The following is a 24,959-nucleotide window of genomic DNA, read 5'->3' as shown; positions in this document are numbered from 1 at the left end:
CCTTGCAGTAGCTCTGCTAATAACTTCATTTTAAAAATGGTTACTGACTGCATAATAGCACAGTAGGTGGCGATATGCACAAAGATTGCAACTCACCATAAAACCAAGAAGAAGAAGGACTTACCCATCCAGCTAAAAAGATATTGATGGAGTGCTGGGAACATAACTCAAATAATACATGTTTTGGATGGACTGTAAAAAAGAGGCTGAGGATACTGGGTTGACAAGAATAGATGTAAGTCCTACAGTGGAAATTCCCATAATGCCTCCGTGGTTATTAATGCCTATAGTAGACCTTCAGATCTTGGAAGAAATTAATAATAAAAAGGGTAATGAGATAATGAGATTGTACAAATATACATGGATCAAAATTATAGTCAGGAAATTAAAATATTTACTGATGGATCCAAAGATCCTGTTTCAGAAAATACAAACTATTTGAATAAATGAATAAACATTCCTCATTTTAATATTAAAATTGCAAAAAGGACAAGTAATCATTTATCAGTTTATTCAGCAGAAATGATTCTGATAGCTCTTAACTGGGTCGAGGAAATACAGCCATTAAGAACAGACTCTTACTCTGTCCTAATAAGTTTATATGATATCCTACAAAGCATGTTCAAAATTCACCATATAGATTAAGTATTTCATTTTTATGGGTACTGGCACATGTTAGGATAGAAGGAAATGAGGAAGCTGATCAAATGGCCAAGGAGGCATTAAAACAAACCGATATAGATATAAACATATCACATAGTGAAGCAGAAATGACGGGGACATAGGGACGTAAAGGGTCGGCATCTATACAACATTCAAAAACAAGCTGGAAATAGAAGGAAAAACTTGATATCTACACAATAATATCTAGTCTCCGTATTAGTCACACAGCTCTTAATCAGTCATTATTTATTATTGGTAAACATGAATCAGGTTGCAACCACTCCCTTTTTTAAAGATGTTACTCTGAGGTAATATATATATATATATATATATATATATATATATATATATATATATATGTATATAAAACAATATAAGCAAACAAGCAGTCTTTGTCTTTGTGCAAATGAAAAAATATAATAAATGAAACTTATTGTGAAATAACTGTAGACTGTTACAAGGTAATTGCGATAACTGTGGTATTCCAGAGACTGTGGAACATATCCTATTACACTGTGAAGCATAGGACAGAGAAAGAATGTGATTAATAGAAGAATTAAGTTTGTTGAATATTGAAAGTATAACAATTAAGACAATACTAGAGTATGCTCCAGCACAGTATAAAGTCTATAGTGCTATTATTAATTATTTAAAAAGCAATAGGTTTAATAAATAGAATTTGAAGATCACATAATGAAGTATATAAAATAATTGTATCCTTGTGTAATACTCCTGGTCAAACTAAGGTTTTTTTTGTTTATTTATTTTATATGTTGTCGGCAATATACGTAATGCTCCACACTCCAGTCCAGTAGGTGGCGAAAATGCACCTTTTAAGTGGGTTTGCCAGCCGCCATTAAAAAGAGGAAGAAGAAAAAGAAAGAGAAGGACTTTTATTTTGTTCTGCCGTTGTGACGTCATACGGCTGCGACGCACCGCGCTCTTGCTTCTGAAGAAAGGTATGTGTTTTAACTAAGCGTTTAAATCAGTGCAACTCGTTCAATCAGTCTTACTGAAATTAATGAATAATTACTGAATGTAACACTGCAATGCTCTATCTAACATTAATAAAAGTGTTTTCAGTGAGTAAAGTCTCATTTCGCTTCCTGTGCCCTGAATTAGTTAGTCGTAAACACAAATTTAAATACTGGAAAGCAAGTTATTTTCTCAATGTTTCTCTGTTTCGAGGCGCTTTTCTGAAGATGACATCTGCTGCTCTAACAGTGTAAATCCTACCAAAGTAGTGTACTAAATATCCATCAACTCTTTCTGCTCAGCACTCACTGTCGCTTTAAATGATTAAAGTTCACGACTGCATACTTCAGTTGATTTCCTATGTCAGAGACAGTCTGTTTACTGAACGTATTAGATGTATGCAGAGTTGTACTAATAATTACAGTTAATATAATGAGACACTATAGGACATGGAATCAGAACAGATCTGTCCTCTGGAGAATAGATGCAGTTTTACACAGACAAAGCTCATATGAATGCGTTTATGCTGCACAATTACAACTCATAAATAATGATAAGCTTTAAATTACCATTTTCAATTAAAAGTTTTTTCAATATACAAATATGAAATGCTTTTAAATATGAAAGCACACCGCCAGCAGCAAGCGAGCGAGTCATTGAGTCGTTCATTTAAACGATTCGTTCAAGAATGAACCAAGTCTTTATGACTGTGTAACTGAATCATTGATTCGTTCGATGCACTGCACTGAATCATTTGGTAATGAAACACCGCGTATGTGCTGCTGATGCTGTGATCTTTGTTTGGAGCTGTTTTCGTTAAATCGAGCACAGACTGAGTCTAATGTGTCAGTCACATAATACTTGTTTGAACTCTTGCATAAAATCAATGTTAAATTTGCAGTCATCCTGGTTTTCAGGGTAAACTGCTCTCTTTTGGTCATGTTTTGTTGCTTAACTAGGCTTTATCATATGTTATAGATAGAAAAAACGACATGTTTACTGCAGTTGTTTCTTCTGTGTGCAGCTGCGTTCATTTGTTTGGATTTCCGCACGATCTTGTCACTGTCAGTACATTATCCACTATAAATCCCCGTGAAATCAGAGTCATTCTCGCTGAGATTTTGGTGATTCCCTGGTTATATGCTGTAATCACGTCGGCCTGCTTGTCCCGGAGGAGCTCTGTTACTCTCTGTGTGTGTTAAACTCGGCCCGCAGAAGTGTCTAGAAGTGACTGTGTTCTCCTCCTCAGCTCAAATCCACCCGCATTTGGCGGATGTTAATGTCAAGCCCTGTTAATATCATAACTGAATATGAACTGGCTGTCTAAGGTGTGTTCTTTCATTAATCTGCAGCACTAGTTTTAGTATTAGGGGGGGTTTTTTCATTGTTTTTTGAATGTCTTGGCTAATGGGGCCCATTATGACCATTAACTATCACTCCCTTTCCAGTGTGCTGACTACTGAACTAGGGAGCTGACTGAGACACACCCAGAGATTTGGTTCTGATTTATTTTTCTCTCTGTTAATTATTTTCATCTTAATCGTGACAGAGTGTCTCAGATCCACGTGGCTCTTGTAAAGATGGCGTTTATTAAAGAGGAAAGTGAAGACATGAAGATTGAAGAAGCATTCAGAGTCAAACGAGAAGAATCTGAGGAAAAACCAGGTTGGTTTTCATTCTTAAAGCGGAAGTCGGTCATCTTATCATTTGGTAATTATAACAATGTCAAACTCTACAGCAGGGGTCACCAACCTTTTCTAAACTGAGAGCTACTTCTTGGGTACCGATTAATGCGAAGGGCTACCAGTTTGATAAACACTTCTGAAATAACAAATTTGCTCAATTTACCTTTAATTATATGTCATTATTAATACTTAATGATATTCATCTATTTGAAGACATTGATCATGTTAATGATTTCTCACAATAATTATCAACAGTGATTTAACAAGGTAGGAAACAGATAAATATCAATATGCAACACTTTATTTCTGTACATCTCTGCAAGTATTTTCATTTTCAAATGATCACTTCTACAACATTTTCACTAGCCACTAGCAATTTTTAACAAATCATGCACTACGCTGCACCATGTTTCTACAGATGATCAATTATGTAACATACAAAAATCAACTTTCAGATTTTACTGAATGTATCACCAAATCTACAACATTTGTAACAAAATTAGCATATCTTACATTTAACAAACACATTTGTCATGATTTTTCAATAACTGAATTCAGCTGGTATCGGTTTCTTTGTCTGTTAGTGGGAAGCCTGGCATCGCATGCTGTTCACCAGTGTGTTGTAATCTGGGGTGTGACTTGACCCTGCAGCTCTGAGTGAGTCTTGCAGATGTGCATCAGTGAGGCGTGTTCTGTGTTTGTTCTTGATGAAGTTCATGTCAGAAATACACAAAGATAGTTTGAACCAAACAGGCTGGCAAGCTTCATAGCTGCTGTGCACACACCACTGTACGTGTCTGTGTCAACAAGGCACCAAAAGTAGCTCACAGTTCAAATGGTTCAGTTTCCCAGTAAATGCACGGTCAAGTGTCCACTCAGTGTCCTCCAGCAGCGAGGTGTCTTCGCCTTTGGATTGCATGAACTCTTTGATTTCACCCAAAAGTGAAGTTTGGGAACTCTGGGTCACCTTTACAGTGAGCGATGAGTCCTGTATGTCGGCCGATCATAGCAGGAGCCCCGTCGCTAGTCACTGATACTAGCTTTTCCAACGGTACCTGTTTCTCCGCGAAAAACTCCTTGACCGCATTATAGACGTCAACTCCCCTGGTAGTTGTCTTTAGGGGCAGTAGTGTCAGAAGTTCTTCCTTTTGTGGAGAAATCATCAAAGACCATCAGCTGCGCTGTACTGCTGCTGTCCACGAACTGAACCTCCTGCACTTCACCAGATCCCGGTCCAGCTGATCGGACAAGCTCCCGGACACAGCCGACACTCTTCTAACCATTGTAGTTGTCCCCAGTTGGACATCGGAGAGAGTGGAGATTACATCCATTCCATATTTCTCGTCTTTAAGCACAGTTTTTGCAATTATCATCATTGCTTCTTTGAAAACCTCCCCGTCTGAAAATGCCTTCTTTTTCTTAATCAAGAAATGTGTAGCACCAAATGAGGCTTCGGCTGCTTTTTGGGAGTTTTTCACCGGTCTCATGAAAAAAGACTGCTGTTTGCACAAACCCACCTTTAACTCGCGGCTTTTTCCGCTCGTAGTGCGCTGCGCGGCGGGTAGTTTGCGTGACACGTTTGGAAATGTCTCTCCACATTGTGCCGCTTTGCCGTCGCCACAGTCGCCCCGCACATGAGACCCACGCAGGAATCTTTCACAGTGGTAAAGAAGAACTCTTCCTTCCATTCACTGTGAAAATATGTTTTCTTTCTTTTTTTGTGCCATGTCTTTAGAGGTAAATCATCTCCTCACCTTCACTGCGGCAACGGTTGCCATGGAGACCAGCTAACGCTAATCTAATATGAAACATTTTTTAAAGGTTTTTTTCTTTTAATATTTCATATTCAAAAAAACAACAACAATTCAAGTGTGATTTTAAAAAAAGAATAGCAAAAAAAAATAAAAAAAGAATAGATGCAGCTCACTGGTAAGTGGCGCTACGGTGAGCTATTTTTAGAACAGGCCCTCGGGTGACTCGTGGTCCTTGCGGGCGATGTTGGTGACCCCTGCTCTACAGAAATATGTGATATTTGTGAATAATGTCATATGATTGCCCTAATGTTTTATGTGATATAGACATATTAAGATCACAAGAGCAGACACATAGAAATGCTGCCTTCAAATGCAGCTGAGAAGATCCTACCTCAGAATTGTCTTTCATTATCAGGCCTCCAGACAAACCCCCCCCCAATGGCTCTTATGGGGAACAGGCGCCTATATATAATATAATATGATCCACATAATGCGCTTAGATTAAAAAAAAGACAAAAATCTCTTACGTTTAGTCACCCTGTTGTCTGCATGTCTCTCCTCTTCTAACGGTTTCAGCATTTTCATCTTGTGAATGTTCTGGGAACTAGACATTATCACTGAAACTAACAACAACTACAACCAAATAACTATACAAATTAAAATCATTTTTCAGCAAGGTGTCTTGATACTATTTCAGCACCTGAGGTAGCATAAAGCCCTATTGGCACGGGATTAGTATTATCTGGGGACCTTGTATGATTTTGAATATTACCCCCCCACATCTGAATTTCGTGTGGTGCATTCGCGAGGGATAAGAGAAGCCTGTGATTTTACTCAAATTTACTAACTTATCTCCCGGATACCCGGATGTCAAGGCTTTGAGAGTCCCGTTCTATGGTTCAGATGGATTAAAAAAAAGAAACTAATATAGTCTCTTGCGCTGTGACATTTACATTTCACCAGGTTAAAATAATATCTCAAGCTTTATGCTTTATTTATTTGTAACCTTTTCAGCTTTTTCTTTCTGCAAATTGTATGGTGTAGCGATATGACAGAACCCAAAATACTATCAAACACTACAACGCAGCTCCATTCTTTACGAAAGATGGATAAAAAGGCGCAGAGGAAACAAAAACCTTGAAAAATGATATACGACCCACCAAATCCAGGCCAGATCACAGAGATGCCGATTCGCACGGGACTAATATTATCACAGGACCTCGGTGTTCAGTGAAATATGGTAGGTCTTGTGCGGGGGAATTTTTATTTTACAAATTACAGACATGGCCGATTCGCACGGGATTAAGATCACAGACAACCTCCGCAATTATTACAAATGACTGGAGGTCACCAGGTCCCATTTGTTGTGAGATGTACTTTGAGATTCGAGTTCTTCTGAAGCACAAGACTTTGAGATCTCTCCAAACAGGTCATGCAGAAAGTGACAAAACACCGCAAAAGGCAGGTTTTCCATTTCTTGTGAGATGTGTTTTGCTCTTCCTCTTATTTCAGTGTTTTTGGATGAGGCAGCAAGGTGTGGCATGTGGAAGTGCACCGCTGTACATTGGCCCTGGCCTGTAGTCTGATCAGATACAAGAAAAATAAAATAATTATAATGCTGAAAGTGGGATACAATTAATATTTTTTATTAAATAACTCCTAAAGTAATTTGAAAACCTTCTGTGGGACATAACTTCACAAACATTGTGAGTGAATCACTGTGCGCTCTCTATTTCTCTCTCAGATTGTGCAAATGGCTTCAAATCAAATCGCGTCTGCACTATAAGCGAGCTGCACGCTGCACAGTTGACACATTAATTGTCACTTGCACTATCAAGGCAGTGTTACATTGTCACTAAAGTTGATAAATTGCATTTCTTTTTAATTCTTGCGCTCGCGTGCTCTCCTGGAGACTGAGCTCATGCACACTCACAGCACACACAACATAACGCCAGGTTCACATTACTCTGTTTGCAGTCTGTATGTAGTGTGTATTTTTTCCGCAGTCATGTTAATGGATTAAAGCGTTCACTGCACACACGGTTGCGGTCCGGCAGTGTGTACAGGAGCGGTGCGTCTGCAGCAGTGCAGAGATCGTTTCCACACCGAGTCTATTGCAAGCGCTGAATTAAAGTAACAGTGCTTTTTTTTTTTCAATAAATATGAAAACGAAAATGTAGTAATTACACCATAAATGCATATAATTAAAGTCTACTGTGTTTCACGGTCAGCACTTGTTGGCTAGTTTTAAAGGAAAAGAGCACTTTTAGATAAACAAGGCAATAATAGATGGTGCTCGTGGAGGTAGGAAAACAATGTTCTTTATGAACCGCAGGATTGCTTGTAATAAAGATTTAAATGCAAAAGAAAATCCAGTAGAGCTGACTGTGTCTGTCAGTGGTAAGTTTGTGATAACGTAAGTAAAGTAGTTTAAATGTTTTATCACTTGCTTAAAACACATAAAGCAAGTGATAACCCCCTTTACTAGTGGTGTTGCAGTACCCTTTAATGGTGAAAAGGGAGAATGCAGCTCCATCATAGGAGTCATATTTGTGTTTAGTAGTGTTTGATTTGATCTTTTGTGATTTCTTTTCTCTTTTCATCCCACTCTGTGTCCTCAGCCCTTGGCCGAGATGTGTCAGATTTTTTTTTTTTTTTTTTTTGAGATGCTTAAGCACTTTTGTTTATTCTTTTTTTCCATCAGAACATCCCTCTAAGGTAGATGGGAATGTAAATCTTGGGGAACATGTGCCACACTGCTGCACACACTGGGCATTGAACTGTCCATATGAACCATATCCACATTTAAAATCCTTCTCCTTTTCCCTTGGGAGGGAGATGGAAACCATTCTGAAGGGATAAGACCCAAAAACCTATGTAAGGCAGATATTCAGACTGTCCTCCCTGCCCTGAGGCCCTGAACTTTCTTTCTGGGGTTTTCTGGTGAGACAAACCTCAAATACCTCACCTTCCCTTTTTTGCAGATTGCACTGCTAATTAAGGCTGCATGATATATCAAAATTGTCAAAATATCACAAATGTACATATCGCGATATGAATATCACAGTGGCATGCCATATCTGAATAATTTTAATAACAGACTGCTTTAAAAGGATGCAAAAAAAATCAAAGTTTAGGTCGACACGTACAGCTGAGAATAGACCTGTTCGATTGTTGCTTACTTGACTTGTTTGATGTTAAATGCAATAAGTTGTGCTGTCCATGTCCAACACATACACACAGAATTATGTCAAAATACCCATCTCGACAATCATTCTCATGAACTTAATCAGTTATGCATTAAGTGAATGTAAACAACTGAGAAAGAAATCGGCTGTATTGTTATACTAAATCTGTGCAGTCGGTCTTAAAGCGATGGAAGCCTGTAAATACATGCTGCTGTTTATGTCACTAATGTTAATCAAACAACAACACACAGCTGTAACAAAGATTAATCTAAATGCAGTTCATTCAGTGAACACTATGCAGTGTTATTTTACACTTAATTACATTTCTGTATCTGAATAGAATACTACTGTTAGCCCTTGTTTTATTTGTAATTTCTGTATTCTTAGGTTTATATATATACATACTAGGGCTTGTTTTTAGTCACAAATTTCATGATTCAATTTGATTCTCAAGCTTGCAATTCAATTCAATATCGATTATTTTGGTGGTTCAAAAGTATGTGAATCTTTGCTTTCAGTATCTGGTGTGACCCAATTTTGCAGCAGTAACTGCAGCTAAAGTTTCTTGTAACTGCTGATCAGTCCTGCACAACATCTTGTATTAGTTTTAGCTCATTCCTCAGTACAGAACCACTTCAGCTCTATGATGTTATGGGTTTCTTCCTTTGAACTGCTTGCTTCAGCTACTTCCACAACATTTCAATTGGACCAAGGTCCAGACTCTGACTCAGTCATTCCAAAACATTAACTTTGTCCTCCTTGAACCATCCTTTGGTAAAATGACTTGTGTGCTTGGGGTCGTTGTCTTGCTCCATGACCTACTTTCTCTTGAGACTCAGTTCTCGGGAAGATGTCCTGACATTTTCCTTCAGAAATTGCTGGTATAATTCAGAATTCATTGTAAGTTGTCCTGGCTTAGATGCGGCAAAACTGGCCCAAACCACGATACTACCACCACCATGTTTTTGGTATGAGGTTCTAATGCTGGAATGCAGTGTGTTCTTTTCTCCAAACAGAACACTTCTTCTCATTTAAACCAAAAAATTCTATTTGGGTCTCATCTGTCTACAAAACATTTCTCCAGTAGTCCTCTGGCTTGTCCACATGATCTTTAGCAAGCTGTAGACAGTCAGTGATTAACTTTTTGGAGAGCAGTGGCTTGAACAAATGGACTTTAATTTCACCTTCAAATTAACAGCTAATCCTAGAGATTCACATACTTTTGCTCCCCACAGAAATGTAACATTGGGTTTTTTCCCCATTAAATGACAAAAAGTATTTTAGTCTCATTTGTTTGATTGGGTTCGCTATGTCTATGTTCAGGGCTTTTGTGAAAATCTGATGATGTTTTAGTTTAGATTTAATGCAGAAATATAGAAAATTTTAAAGGGTTCACAAACTTTCAAGCAGCACTGTGTGTGTGTGTGTGTGTGTATGTATATGTATATATATATATGTGTGTATATGTGTATATATGTATATGTGTGTGTATATATGTATATATGTATATATATATGTGTGTATATATGTATATATATATATGTGTGTATATGTATATGTGTATATATATATATATTTTTATATATATACACACATATACACACACATATATATATATATATATATATATATATATATACACACACACACACACACACACATATACACACACATATATATGTGTGTATATATATAAAAAACATATATATATATATATATATATGTGTGTGTGTGTCTGTGTGTGTATATATATATATATATATATATATGACGAGCCAACAAAAAACACACTTGGCGTCACGCCACGCATAGGATATTATTTAACAATACATATTGTGACGGGACGAGCCAACGACAGACACAGTGGGCGTGGCGTCAGGCCTCGGAGAGGTTTTTATTTAACATCCAAAAAAACAAAAAGAGAGGGAATAAAGTGTCCAAAAGGGGAACAGTGTCCAAAACAACAGGGAATCTGGTGTCCTCGTCGTGCTGCGGGGTTTCGTGGGGGTCTGGCAGTGTTCACGGAGGGAAGGGTCCAGGTAAGGGGCGGAGTCCGGCGGCCGCACGCGCTCCCCTCTTCGGTCCGGGGCGCGAGGGGCGGCGGCTTCTTCTAGCGGCTTCATCCTCCTCGCTGGCCGCGGCGCTTGCAGGGGATGGACGGCCCGGCATCCTGGCCCGACGGCCGTGTAAACGGGTGCGGTTCTCGACCGGACCGCGGGTCCGGCAGCTCACGTCTCTGGTGGCGCGGGAGTCCCTCAACGCACCCTTCCTGGACCCACGAGGACACAGTGTGCATGCACGGGGAAGAGACTGGTCTCCCGAGGAGAGGCGCATTGAGCTTTTAAACAGCGGCGGTGATGAGGCTCCATTTCCTTCAGGTGTGCCCCATCACACCAGGGGTCGCTGGGCACGCGCTATCACATACGTTACTGTGGGATGCAGCCCTCCCCCCGCTCTCCGGCCCCTCCCTGAGACGAGTCGTTGTAGACGCAAGTGTCGGCCTAGGAGGAGTTACCCTCGCGTTACAACGGCAGCCTCACGGTCCTTGGTGAGCTGCGGGATCCCTCAAGCGCCACCCTTCCCTGACCTCACGAAAAACCATGTGCAGCACGTTATTAATCCGTTCGACTCGAAGAAAGGCGATTGATTTTAAACAGAAATTTAACGATGCTGCCAGTTCCTTCCAGGTAAAAAACCCTGACTCGTCCGCGCCCCTCCTCCCTCTCCCACACCTACTTAAAGCCAAGTAGGGCGGCGATTTACGACGGGGTCCGGTTCATTATAAAAATAATGGTCAGACCTGAGTGCTGACCTCCCGCCACAAACGGAGTATATATATTTCGTGGGGCTATACTAATATACCCCATACCTAAAGTATATTAGTATGCTATATAGATTATAGATGAAATATATGTGTGGTGTGGTTGTGTTATATTATATCCGTCTATTGGTGCAAGGGGGTGTGCTCTTCCCAGGCAACTGCCCCATTATGCAGCTTTTCCGCTCCGTTTGCGCTTGCATTTCAAACAAAATAAATAAAAAAAATGCATACCAAACAATGGATGCAGATTTCACTTAGGCCTAGTAATGAAGAATAAATAAAAAAAAAAAAGCCGATCGCAAAGCGACTCACTTCCATATTCACGGCACCGTCCGAAAGTTAAATCGGTAATGGGAGGCAAACTCTTGTGTGACTGCTGCAGCAGCGTCTCTAACCAGGCCCTCCCTAGCTGAGAAATGTCACCGTTGTACTTTTTGGTTGTCATGTTTGTTGTCGAGTGAGACGACTTTCAACGTTGTCGCGAAAGTATGGATAGTAAGTTGCAGAGAGCGGCCGGACTATTCGCCATGCTTTTCCCAGAAAACGAACACGGCCTCAAAACGTTCGTCAACTATTCAATCAAGCAACTTCCACGCCCCGTTAACGTACTAAAATTAAAAACGTTTATGTCATTTTTTAAAAATGATATACTAACCAACTGTAGATAGTGGGTTTGGCAAAACTAATTAAAATAAAATAAAATGATAGATTAATTGTACAGCCTGTGGATTTGTCCGTCTTTGTCAATGGTCTTTCATAGAGCAATTAGTTCACTGACTAAAGTAAGCCTGCTCTCCGTCACTCACAGCGTCTGCTCTCTCACATAACGTTACTCGCGCTATCGCAGCACAGCCTCCCTAAAAAAAAATTATGCTGTATTTAACCGTTTTCTTTTTATTTTGTTATCTCCATGTTCTTTTTTCACTATTAACTGTCCCTGATCAATCTTCACAGAAAGGTCTGGTTGTCCTCGGGAAAACCATTACACAATTCACACATTAGCATGTAAGTGGTTCATAAAGTCTGTTTGGCTCTTAATATTTTTAATGGCACGAGACGCACTTATACATTTTTGTCACTTACTGTGGAGTGTTGAGACTGTTTTACCATGAACATGTGCGACTATGTAGAAAGTTAACTATACGATTTTTAGTTTTGAGTGAAAATGCACTTGGTTGTCGGATGTTTTTTTTTAGAGTTACTATTTAAGCTACTGATTCAAGTAACCTTTTGAATAATTGACCCCCTGACAGGGCCGTGAATTATTATAAAAGACTAAAACTCACATCCTAAAAGTCATGTGATTCTATGTTTTAGTCACAGCTCGAGGGGATCGGATGCTCAATTATTCCGTGTTTTACTTATTGACCATATATATTTAACAACTCAAGACAATTTATCTCAGTCCCCTCATGATAGTATTTAAAGGATTCGTTCGGTTTTTGGGGGGGGGGCGGTATGGGTAATCGCTATGTTTAGGGTCGAGTACTGCCCCCTCAAAATTCTTGTGCATCTCATGTATATACACAACGCTTTACACAATTTTTGCTGTTTTCACATATGTCTATTTTAAAGCTGGTATATTGGAGGCTCTGCGTTGTGTAATATAATATATATAGATATATGTTGGTGTTAGCATATTATATATATGAGTTATTAGAAAGAGAGCTGTATAGAGATATAGTATATATATACAAATGACACACAGAACACATATTGTCTTCTAAGATGATCTTAACGTCGATGAATTATAAGATCTATATATATATTATGTGGCACACAGCGCTGTATATATATAATCGCTAGTGGATATTCATATTGTGTTTGTGTAAATATATTCTATATATCTTTATGTTATTGTAATTGTTGGTACGGTATTAATTTCCGTTGTATATACAGTTTTACTAATGTGAGAAGTGATATGGACTGTGTATGCGGTCAGAGATTCCAATCACGTTCGGATTAAAAACGGCTTTTCCCAGTGTCATATTCACTGCTCAGAAATGTCAAAGTGCCAACCAGCAGTTCAACTCCCCCCAAGGACAAATTATTAGTATAATGTTTTATGTCGTGAACTACCTGGGGGGGGTTGGCCTGACATTCAACTGTGATAACTTCTTTCCAGAGGATTATGCCTAATAAAAAGTGGAAATTGTACAATTTATAAATATAGGGTCTTGTCTAACAAAAATTGTACAGCTGCTGTCCACTTGGAATTTCATTGCTTCTACTAAACAGGTCAAGCCCCTCTGCCTTTTCTCATGGGGGTACCACAAAATGCCCATCCATCACAACACACTAAAAAATTATCACTGTATTTTAAAGTTTTCTTTTTATTTGTCAGCGTGTTGCCAATCTTCTCTCAGACCCTTAAATGATCTGACGAAGATCATCTTGCTCACGCACAGAAATGATGTTGAACATTCAGCTTTCATCACATGCGCAGTCTTTGGATCTTGCAGCTCTTTTAGGTTATTTTCAGCACTTACACTTACACAGTTGCACTTACTTCGGAGTGGCTAAACGGAACTGTGTGGCAATATGGGCCATTTTTATTTAGCTGATTTTATTTTTGGCTGAATATTTTCGAAAGCCTGTTTGAGCGGGGCGGTGCCTTCATTACTTCCAACCTCCCCTTGGGCTCCAACACAAATGCAGACCTAAAAACCACTCACGCAAAGTTCCATGTCTTAGCCCGCGGTTCTGGTGATTGTCGGTCTGAGGATTTGAGGACTGTGAAGCGTAGAACTCTTCTGGGAACCCCTAAGTTTGTTTGTGCCAGGCCCTTGCGGCCCTTGTCTTTACATTCAACCCAATTAGTAGCCTCAGATCTCAGAAGCAGGACTCTGTCTTTGCTCTTTTTTACTTTCTACAATGGGGGAAGAGGAAAAAAAGGAAACTCCCCAATCACCCATCGCAGGTTTAAGGATAAATCGTTGGAAATAGAATAAATTGCCCCACTTCTTTTCAAAACCCGGAGGGAAAAAAAAAAAAAGCGGAAAAAACGGGAAGAAAAGGGAAAGTGACGGGACACGGGGAAAAAGAACCGTGGTTTTCTTCAAGGGTACCAAAAACCTTGAAAAAATTTAACTACACGGGGGGACTGCTCTTCTGGATACAAAACCCGAGGGGACCAGCGATTAGAGCGCAATGCCAAGTATGTACCATTTACAAAACTAACCTAAACAAAACAGAGGTTTTAGTATAAGCTATATATAGACCCCGTTTTCCGTTATAAGCAGCACAGATAGTTTTACTCAAGTGGTTAACTTACTCTTTCCATAACTGCATTTTCTGGTTTCTCTATTGGCTTCATTCATCCACTTTAGTTCCCCTTTTGTATGTACGCATGAGTGTGTGTATGTATGTATGTTTGTTTGTTTAGATGAGTGTTATGCTTCTGGTTCTGCCTTGCAAATTATTGATCCTTACTAGTTTCTGGTTCTGCCTTGCAAATTATTGATCCTTACTACATGCTCTAATGCATTAATACTATATGAAAGTATTTTCTGTGCCCACGGAAATATCCTTTCCTAGAGTTGATATTAACTTACACTGAATGTTCGCTGGATGAACAGATTAGTTGATGGCAATTTAATTCTGCTACAGTTACTACTGGCAGCTAATATAAGTAATTGTAATTAATCATAATTAATTGTAATTATTTATATACATTTCCCTTTTGAGCTAAATTTACTACAATGTATATTGAAATAGAAAAACATTATTTTACATCATAATAATATTTCACAATATTAAATTTTTTCCACCTATAATTTAAAAAAAACAAACTAAACCAGCAGAAGAAACTCCTGTAAGAAAACATTAAAAATTGTCATGATCCCAAACTTTTACCGGTTACCCGGTTGTTTTGTGATGGTGTATATGTATATGTTGTTGATATATGTATGTATATATATATATATAAGTAATATATATATTATATTATAGATATATAATATAAAGATATAGATATATATATAAGATACTATTATACATATATAACATATACATATCACATTATATATTACATAGAAATATACATATACTATACATATATAGATATACATATAATATATATATATATATACATATACAGTATACATACAATATACATATATAGATATAATATACATATATATACTATAGATATATATATATATATATATACATATATATACATATATACATACTATACATATATATATATATATACATACCATATATCACATATATACATATATAGATATATATATATATATATATAATATATATACCTATATATATATATATATATATATATATACATATATACATATATACATATATAACATATATGACATATACATATACATATAACATTTACACATATATAAATATTTATATATATATAATACATATATATACATATATATATATAGATATATATATATATATATCTATAGATATATACATATATATATATATATACGTATAATAGATACGTAATATATATATATATATGATATAACATATATATATACATATATATACATACATACATATATATATATACATACATACATACATACATACATACATACATACAGTGTATATATTATTCTGTCCTAGATGCGTGTTCCATCTACGCAACACTGACAGATAGCTAACAGTCAGAAGTCGGAAAAGGGGCAGACGCAGGAGTAAAGTTGAACGGTTTACTGTGAGGTTCTTTCCTCTTCTGTTTCTTATTCTTTTCTTTTTTGAAAAACAGAAACATATAAAGATTACAAATGTTTTGTTACAGAGAGTTCACAAATAAAATCAAAAAAATTAACAAAACAAACAAAACAAACATAAAAATTAATGCTACATTCCATAATATTCTTAACACCGAAAACAAATAGTTTTAAACTCTAACATAACTCCCCGAACAGTATGAATTTTTAACACATTTGATACATGCATATACATTCTTACAAATACTGAAGAAAAGTAATAGACTTACAGGCAAAGCCTTTCACAGGCACAAAACGCAAAGGAAACGGAGAGTAAAGAACTTCTTGGACAACCGCATGAAGAAAATCTGAAGAACCACTGCGATTATATCCTGGTTAACCTCTAACCCAAGAGTCTCATGGTCTAAATCAACCACTAAGAAAATACCTGACAATTATCAACGTTCCCTGCCGCTACACTAAACTGCCACAAGATGGTGCCAAAAAATAACAAACAAATGCATGACATGACATCTATACAGGTGCATCTCAATAAATTAGGATGTTATGGAAAAATTTTTTTATTTCAGTAATTCAACTCAAATTGTGAAACTTGTGTATTAAATAAATTCAGTGCACACAGACTGAAGTAGTTTAAGTCTTTGGTTCTTTTAATTGTGATGAGTTGGCTCACATTTAACAAAAACCCACCAATTCACTATCTCAACAAATTAGATTAGAACTTCATAAGACCAATAAAAAAAAAAACATTTTTAGTGAATTGTTGGCCTTCTGGAAAGTATGTTGATTTACTGTACATGTACTCAGTACTTGGTAGGGGCTCCTTTTTTGCTTTAACCTGTTAGCCAGCACCCCCCATTATGGGACTCACAGCTGAAAGTGCCCTATCTAACTTAAAATTGTAACAGTTCCTTACTTCAGTGTGTTACACACATAATTTTGGTGTCTTTGGAAAGAAGACTCTTTGGGCTGTACTTTTTATCAACCAGAGTTGATAATGCTCAAAAATATTAAAAGTTATAGGCACTGAAGTTTACCACACTGATTTTTTTTTATTTGATATAAAATACATTAAATCAGTCCTGGAGCAATCTAGAAAAGTAATGGGTTGAAAGTCAAATGTCTCATGAGTTTCTATTTCAAATCTAATCTGAAGGAGATACCATGAAAAAAGAGATTACTGCAACCATTTTTCTGAGACTATGTCTAACCCCCCCCCCCCCCCCCCCCCCCTCCCCCCCACTCTCCCCCCCCCCCCCACCCCCCCCCCCCCCCCCCCCCCCCCCCCCCCCACCACCCCCCCCCCCCCCCCCCCCCCCCCTCCCCCCCCCCCGCTCCCCCCCCCCCCCCCCCCCCCCCCCACCCCCCCCCACCCCCCCCCCCCACAAATATAAAAATATTTATAAGTATAAGTGACGTGACATTCAGCCAAGTATGGTGACCCATACTCAGAATTCGTGCTCTGCATTTAACCCATCCGAAGTGCACACACACAGAGCAGTGACACACACACACCACACTGTGAACACACACCCGGAGCAGTGGGTCAGCCATTTTTATGCTGCGCGCCCGGGGAGCAGTTGGGGGTCCGATGCCTTGCTCAAGGGCACCTCAGTCATGGTATTGAAGGTGGAGAGAGAACTGTACTGCACTCCCCCCACCCACAATTCCTGCCGGCCCGAGACTCGAACTCACAACCCTTCGATTGGGAGTCCGACTCTCTAACCATTAGGCCACGACTTACCACGATTTACCTTTACCTTTAACTGTATTGAAGAGTTCTACAAACTATTTTAGTCATTAAACATACCACTGCATATTTTTTTTTCAATTATAAAACAATAGACAGAAACTTAGACATCATATAAGTGATTTGAGCACTAGAAAAATACAATAAGAATAATTTGAGTAAGAAAAATAAGAAAAATAAAAAAGATTTAACTTTGTATACCAATTACAGAACATCCTGAGATTGCTAGAAATGCAGCATTTACAATGAATTACAATGAAAATACGTGCTGATGTGCTGATGGCCAGTTATAGCCTAGAGATGGTAATCATATAAATGCGCCATAAAGTCAATAAATCGCACTCTGTTCATATAGATGGCGTTCACATTGATAGCCGTGATTACACAATAATAGCGAGCTGATTTGCGCTCAAACAGATGGTAATCATGCAGATACAGGCACATTCAACATAAAACACACTCACACATATATGAAAAATGTTGAAAAATAAAAAAAAGAAAAAGGCGATGACAGGTACGTCAGAGCGTGTGTCACGAGCTGTCACGAGAGAGCGCCAGAATTCAAATAAACAATCTTCCGCCTATCTTTCACTTTTTTTGGTGGATCGTCTCATTCTGTTTGTGACAAACTAAAAACCAAACAAATTTTTTACTACCAAAACGCAGTTTCTGAGCATGAGTTATTCCATAACTGACACAAACAATTCTGTCCCTGAAGAACTGAAATGTAAACAAAGGAATTATCTTCCATATTACAACGTTATTGCTCCGTTGGACTAAACGTGCTCCATGAGATTTCTTTCAGTGGACCATTACTTTCCTAACTAAACCGGGATTTACAGCTGTGGATGTGTTTATGACTCATTATTACGACGAATCTGGTATGTACTGCGTTTTCATTCTTCATGTTTTGATGTGAGTTCAGGACGCCCGCGTCAGGGTGCAGGTTAAGAGGTTAATTACTGTCTCAATTCGGCGTGGCATGGAGGTGATCAGTTTGTGGCACTGCTGAGGTGGTGTGGAAGCCCAGGTTTCTTTGACAGTGGTCTTCAGCTCATCTGCAGTGTTTGGTCTCTTGTTTCTCATCTTTCTCTTGACAATTCTCCATAGATTCTCTCTGGGGTTCAGGTCTGGTGAGTTTGCTGGCCAGTCAAGCACACCAACACCATGGTCACTTAACCAACTTTGGTGCTTTTGGCAGTGTGGACAGGTGCCAAATCCTGCTGGAAAATGATATCAGCATCTTCAAAAAGCTGGTCAGCAGAAGGAAGCATGAAGTGCTCCAAAATTTCTTGGTAAACAGATGCAGTGACTTTGAATTTCAAAAAAACACAATGGACCAACACCAACAGATGACATTGCACCCCAAATCATCACAGACTGTGGAAACTTAACACTGGACTTTAAGCAACTTGGGCTATGAGCTTCTCCACCCTTCCTCCAGACTCTAGGACCTTGGTTTTCAAATGAAATACAAAACTTGCTCTCATCTGAAAAGAGGACTTTGGACCACAGGGCAACAGTCCAGTTCTTCTTCTCTTTAGTCCAGGTAAGACGCCTCTGACGTTGTCTGTGGTTCAGGAGTGGCTTAACAAGAGGAATACGACAACTGTAGACAAATTCCTCGACACGTCTGTGTGTGGTGGCTCTTGATGACCCCAGCCTCAGTCCATTCCTTGTGAAGTTAACTCAAATTCTTGAATCGATTTTGCTTGACAATCCTCATAAGGCTGCGGTTCTCTCGGTTGGTTGTGCATCTTTTTCTTCCACACTTTTTCCTTCCACTCATCTTTCTGTTAACATGCTTGGATACAGCACTCTGTGAACAGCCAGCTTCTTTGGTAATGAATGTTTGTGTCTTACCCTCCTTGTGAAGGGTGCCAATGATTGTCCTCTGGACAACTGTCAGATCAGCAGTCTTCCCTGTGATTGTTTATAAACAAAAACACTTTCAGTATCTAAGAGTGCTTTAAGTATCCGAAAGTTTACAGGCAATCATAGTTGTTGTTTTTTTTTTTCCTCAGCATTATTGCCATTTGATTGGTGAGTTCACGTATTAATGCAGAAGCCGACAATCGCCTTGTTTGTGAACAGAAGCTGATAAGTCCATTTTAGCGAATCAGCGCGATGTATTCAGGTCAGGTGACAAGGCTGCTAGTCATATATATATATATATATATATATATAATATATATATATATATATATATATATATATATATATATATATATATATATATATATATATATGGGATTGGAAAACATTTTAACATTGCAAAAAGGTTGTGAGATTACAGATAGCATCTAGCTTATATAAAGTTTGTTTTTAATGCTTAAAATATTTAAATGTTTTGATGTCTGTTATTATTGAATTTTTGTTCTCACCTTAGGTCTGAAGGCGCTGAAAGAGGAGGGTGAAATACAAATTGAAATGGAAGAGGAAGTTCAGTGTGAGAAACTGAGAGATTTCAAAACTGGAGAAAAAGCTTTTAAATGCTCACAGACTAAAAAAACTTATTCAAGAAAAAGAACTCAAAAGACAGGGAATAGAAGTTATTTCACCTGCCAACAGTGTGGAAGAAGTTTCACTGGAAAGGGAAGCCTTCAAGTCCACATGAGAATTCACACTGGAGAGACCCCTTTCACCTGCGAACTGTGTGGGAAGAGCTTCTCACTAGAAGGAAATCGTAAGACTCACATGAAAATTCACACCGGAGAGAAGCCTTTCACATGCCCTCAGTGTGGAAAGAGCTTTAGACATAAAGTATCCCTTAAAAACCACAGGAGTGTTCACACTGGAGAGACCCCTTTCACCTGCGAACTGTGTGGGAAGAGCTTCACACTAGAAGGAAATCTTAAGACTCACGTGAAAATTCACACCGGAGAGAAGCCTTTCACATGCCCTCAGTGTGGAAAGTGTTTCAGGCATAAAGTAACCTTTAATGCCCATATGAGAAGTCACACTGGAGAGAGCCCTTACACCTGCAAACTGTGTGGGAATAGCTTCTCACTAAAAGGTGGTCTTAAATATCACATGAGAATTCACACTGGAGAGAAGCCTTTCACCTGTGATCTGTGTGGGAAGAGCTTTAGACTTAAAGCATCCCTTAAAAGCCACAGGAGAGTTCACACTGGAGAGACTCCTTTCACCTGCAAACTGTGTAGGAAGAGCTTCTCGCAAGAAGGAAATCTTAAGACTCACATGAAAATTCACACTGGAGAGAAGCCTTTCACATGCCCTCAGTGTGGAAAGAGTTTCAGGCATAAAGTAACCTTTAATGCCCATATGAGAAGTCACACTGGAGAGAGCCCTTACACCTGCAAACTGTGTGGGAATAGCTTCTCACTAAAAGGTGGTCTTAAATATCACATGAGAATTCACACTGGAGAGAAGCCTTTCACCTGTGATCTGTGTGGGAAGAGCTTTAGACTTAAAGCATCCCTTAAAAGCCACAGGAGAGTTCACACTGGAGAGACTCCTTTCACCTGCAAACTGTGTAGGAAGAGCTTCTCGCAAGAAGGAAATCTTAAGACTCACATGAAAATTCACACTGGAGAGAAGCCTTTCACATGCCCTCAGTGTGGAAAGAGTTTCAGACATAAAGTAACCCTTAAAAACCACATATGTATTCACTCAAGAAAGAACTGAAGTTCACAGACAGGAATCACCTTAAAGCGGATATAACACAGTTTTTTTCCAATCTCATGTTAATTTTAAATACCTGTAGAGTAGAAATGCATCCTTCGTATTTACGAAGTGTCTACAGTTTTATCTGATTTACAAAAGACAGATACAGCTTTACGCTTCTCTCTGAAAACAGTCAGGTTCCAGGAGGCATGCTGTGGGTGGAGCTGAAGAGTCACAAGCCGTGACACTGACGTAAAACAGGAACAAATTTTTTTTACCTAATTTTTATTTAGGGATGCATGATATATCGGCAGCCATATCGGTATCAGCCGATAAATGCTATTTTTAAAGGGGTCATCGGATGCCCATTTTCCACAAGTTGATATGATTCTTTAGGGTCTTAATGAAAAGTCTATTTATTTAAAATAGGGATTTTAAGAAAACTACTGGGTGGATTTTTAGCATTATAGAATGGATGTGTACACACACTTCCGACACGCATATGTTCAAACAACATCTAAAAATGAATTTTGAAATAGTGTCCCGACTCGGAAAGATACAGACAGAACTAGGACTGTAAAAAAAAAAAAATAAAAAAACACTTTTTCCCGTTGGAACAGTACCGTTATGATGTCGAGTTTGTTAGCACTGAAGCGAGCAGTTGTTGCATATGGGGCAGAATATGAGCTTCCTGCATTTTAATGCAGTAACACTCCTTGCACCTATTGAAAACTGATGAGAGAAATAAGTTCACACATGGCAACTGCTGATGTGATTCCCCCTGTTGAGGCTCTGAAATGTTTACTGAACAAGAGTCTTAGTACAGATAGCGGGGTGAAAAAGCTACTCTGCTGGAGGCTGAAGCACTAGTTTAACAGCATATACCCCGAGCCTTTGTACCTCTTGGCAATGATCTTAGACCCAAAGTATAAAGATCACTTTTTTGATCAAGCCACTAAACAACGAGCAACAAAAATGCTGCTGAGACAACTGAACAAGATGACAGCACCAGAAAACGGAAAAAAGAGAAACGAGTCACAGCCCCCTTTATAAAAGGCATGGTAACACTTCAGAATACTGCTCCATCATTAATGAATAACTACACATGAACTTAGAGTGACCCAATATAAGCACTCTAGTAACTACTAGTATCTAACAAGAAACTCTGATTAATGAATTAGTAAGGAATAGAGCTTAGTCAAATGTGCTAGTTTACTATTACTTAATCAGTAACTAGTATTTTTCATACCTCCCTAAGATCTAATAATAACTACTGTATACAAGTTCATATTTAATATGAATAATGCATGATGTATAATCAATTCTAAAGTGAAGGTCATGGTAACCCAATAGTAATGACTCAAGTATTAACAAATTCTTCACAAGGAATTATTAATATCAGTATTCTAAAGTGAATAACATGATTAATTCTCTAGTAATGACTGAAATTGTAAGCTTTTGAGGTTTGTGTAAGGTTCTGGTTAGTAATTAATTTTTCTAGATTTAGTAACCCTTAAATCAGTACTAATGGGTTACCATGATCTTCACTTTAGAATACTGATCCAAATAATTAGCATTTTTTTTTTCAGAAGGATGTAGTAACACTTAAGCTATTACTATCCTTACATATATCTCAAAAGCTTATGATGACGTCAGCCAATATTAGAGAGTTATGATGCTGTTCACTTTAGAATACTGATCCAAGTCAGGAGTTTCTTTAGAAGGATTTGGGAATACTTCAGTCATTACTAGTGGGTTACAGTGATCTTCATTTTAGAATTAATTATCCATTATGCATAATTCATATTTATTATGAATCTGTATACAGTAGTTCTCCAGGATATATGAAAAAAGTAGTTTTATTTTATTTTATTTATTGATTAGCTAATAGTGAACTACCAGTTTCAACTGAGCGCTGTTACTTACTAAATCATTAATCAGAGTTACTCGTTAATTAGTAGTAGTTACTGGAATGTTAATAGTGTATTAGTCATTTGTTCCTGTCAAGCTATTCATTAACGATGGAACAGAGTTGTACCAAAAGACATGCACAGAGAGCGACGGAGGCGCAACATCCCTGCTTGACATGTATGGTGAAATTCTTGAAGAAAACGTGACCAAAGAACACAGGACACACCAAACCTCTCCAGTAGGACAGCAGGTAAATTATTTCCCCCCTCATATTAAAAAAAAAGCAATATTAGAAATAACATTTTATTTGACATCTGTAATATAGAGTACAGAATATTCTTTAATGTTTTAGCTTCACTTTAATAAATATAATCTATATGACATGCCATAGTTATACATTACTGTAACATGAAAATAAGTTCAGCAGTATTCAACTTTTTCAAATAAGTTACACAAGATTCAGTTTTTTATTTAAAGGGGTCATATGATGTTGCTAAAAAGAACATTATTATGTGTATTTGTGTAATGAAATGTTTATGTTAAATAACACATTATTTTCCACATACTCTACATTATTGTTTCTCCTCTATGCCCCGCCTTCTGAAACGCATTTTTACAAAGCTCATCGGTCTGAAAAATGAGGTGTGCTCTGATTGGCCAGCTATCCTGTGCTTTGTGATTGGCCGAATACCTCAAGTGTGTGACGGAAATGTTACGCCTCTTAACATATTGTGATGCCCTGTCCGGCCGGAGCGATGAGACATAAACATAATTTCTAGTCGTGTTCTCTTTTGGAAAGCCAAACAAAGTAGTTTCACTTTCTTAATGAAACAGCGTCACACACCGCGGCCTTGAGTGAATGGATGCGGCTGGCTTGAGAACAGCGCAGCAGGCGGATTCTACAAAGGATCATAGAACCACATGTGATGACCCCGGGCTGGACTCCGCTTCATCCACGGTGAAAGGCAATCCGGCGATCCACAGTGCGAAGTTGATGTATTTCCTCAGCGACCAGCACGGATCAGCTCCAGGCATGACGAAGCGGATATCGTCCTCTTTTGGAAAACCAAACAAAATAGTTTCGCTTTCACAGTGAAACTCACAGCATCTATACGACATGGCGGCGGCGGCAACAACAATACTACAACGAGAATTAAAGGTATGCCTTCTTTCTTTGCGTGAACATTTGGGTGGTGTTATGCAAATCTTCCCACATCATGACGTAGAGATGTGGGGCGTGTTAGAACGAGCCGTTTCAGGGGGGAGTGGACGAGTCTTAACTTTTATAAAGAATATCTCTTTGGGTTTGAGACTTTAGTCTTTATAACTTTACAGATCTTATTTATGCACCAAGAGCTTGTAACACTCCAAAGAGAAAGGAAAACTTGAAATCGCATCATATGTGTCCTTTAAGTCAGTTTAATATAATTTAGTATGAAATGAATGCTTAGCTGTGATTGCTGTCTGACTTTGCAACAAGGTTTTTTTTTTAAATTTATAATTTTTTTTTTTTTTTTTTACTTGTTTCTGTGTCATATTGAAGGAAAGATTGTAATACATTTTGTATTGCTCTTTGTAGGTGAATGCATATCTAAGTGCACTGCTCATTTCCAGGAGCGAGAGCCCACTGCAGTTTTCACTGCATGAAAAGAGGTGTATGCGAGCCAGGACACTCGAGCTCAGTACACACCACAGATTTTTGGACAAATCCAGGAGTATTACTGACCAGACATGAGAAATGTCATGGTCTGTATACTGCTAAGTATGTAATTCAGATGTATGTTACAGAGGTATTCCTCTGTGCAACAGACATTTGTTGCCATGGCAAGAAATCCCATCAAAACATTTTTTTCAGGGGACATTCACA

The 24,959-nt window shown here is 38.2% G+C and overlaps 1 protein-coding gene across 2 annotated transcripts; it reads left to right on the top strand.

Moving 5' to 3' along the window:
* The first annotated feature begins 1,486 nt into the window (after window positions 1-1,486).
* On the top strand, window positions 1,487-21,562 carry LOC109094732 (gastrula zinc finger protein XlCGF8.2DB-like). 2 transcript variants are annotated; one of them, XM_042730364.1, is made up of 4 exons: window positions 1,487-1,622; window positions 3,188-3,303; window positions 19,944-20,814; window positions 21,151-21,562. In XM_042730364.1, the coding sequence occupies exons 2-4, from the start codon at window positions 3,219-3,221 to the stop codon at window positions 21,200-21,202; spliced, it is 1,008 nt and encodes a 335-aa protein (XP_042586298.1). In that variant the 5' UTR covers window positions 1,487-1,622; window positions 3,188-3,218; the 3' UTR covers window positions 21,203-21,562. The 2 variants fall into 2 exon arrangements, with proteins under 2 accessions (XP_042586298.1, XP_042586299.1); XM_042730365.1 differs by lacking the exons at window positions 1,487-1,622; window positions 3,188-3,303 and adding an exon at window positions 19,459-19,691.
* The last annotated feature ends 3,397 nt before the right edge of the window (window positions 21,563-24,959 follow it).

The sequence above is a fragment of the Cyprinus carpio genome, chromosome B8 (genome assembly GCF_018340385.1).
Source record: "Cyprinus carpio isolate SPL01 chromosome B8, ASM1834038v1, whole genome shotgun sequence".
In the NCBI taxonomy this organism is placed as follows: domain Eukaryota; kingdom Metazoa; phylum Chordata; class Actinopteri; order Cypriniformes; family Cyprinidae; genus Cyprinus; species Cyprinus carpio.
The sequence above is the reverse complement of the archived record's forward strand: the minus strand, read 5'-3'. Positions and strand labels throughout refer to the sequence as shown.

Coding starts and splice junctions, on each gene's coding strand:
- LOC109094732 (XM_042730364.1), top strand. CDS start 3,219: ATGGCGTTTATTAAAGAGGAAAGTGAAGACATGAAGATTGAAGAAGCA. Junction 3,304..19,943: donor AGAATCTGAGGAAAAACCAG/GTTGGTTTTCAT, acceptor TTCTCACCTTAG/GTCTGAAGGCGCTGAAAGAG. Junction 20,815..21,150: donor CAGTGTGGAAAGAGTTTCAG/GCATAAAGTAAC, acceptor AAAGAGTTTCAG/ACATAAAGTAACCCTTAAAA.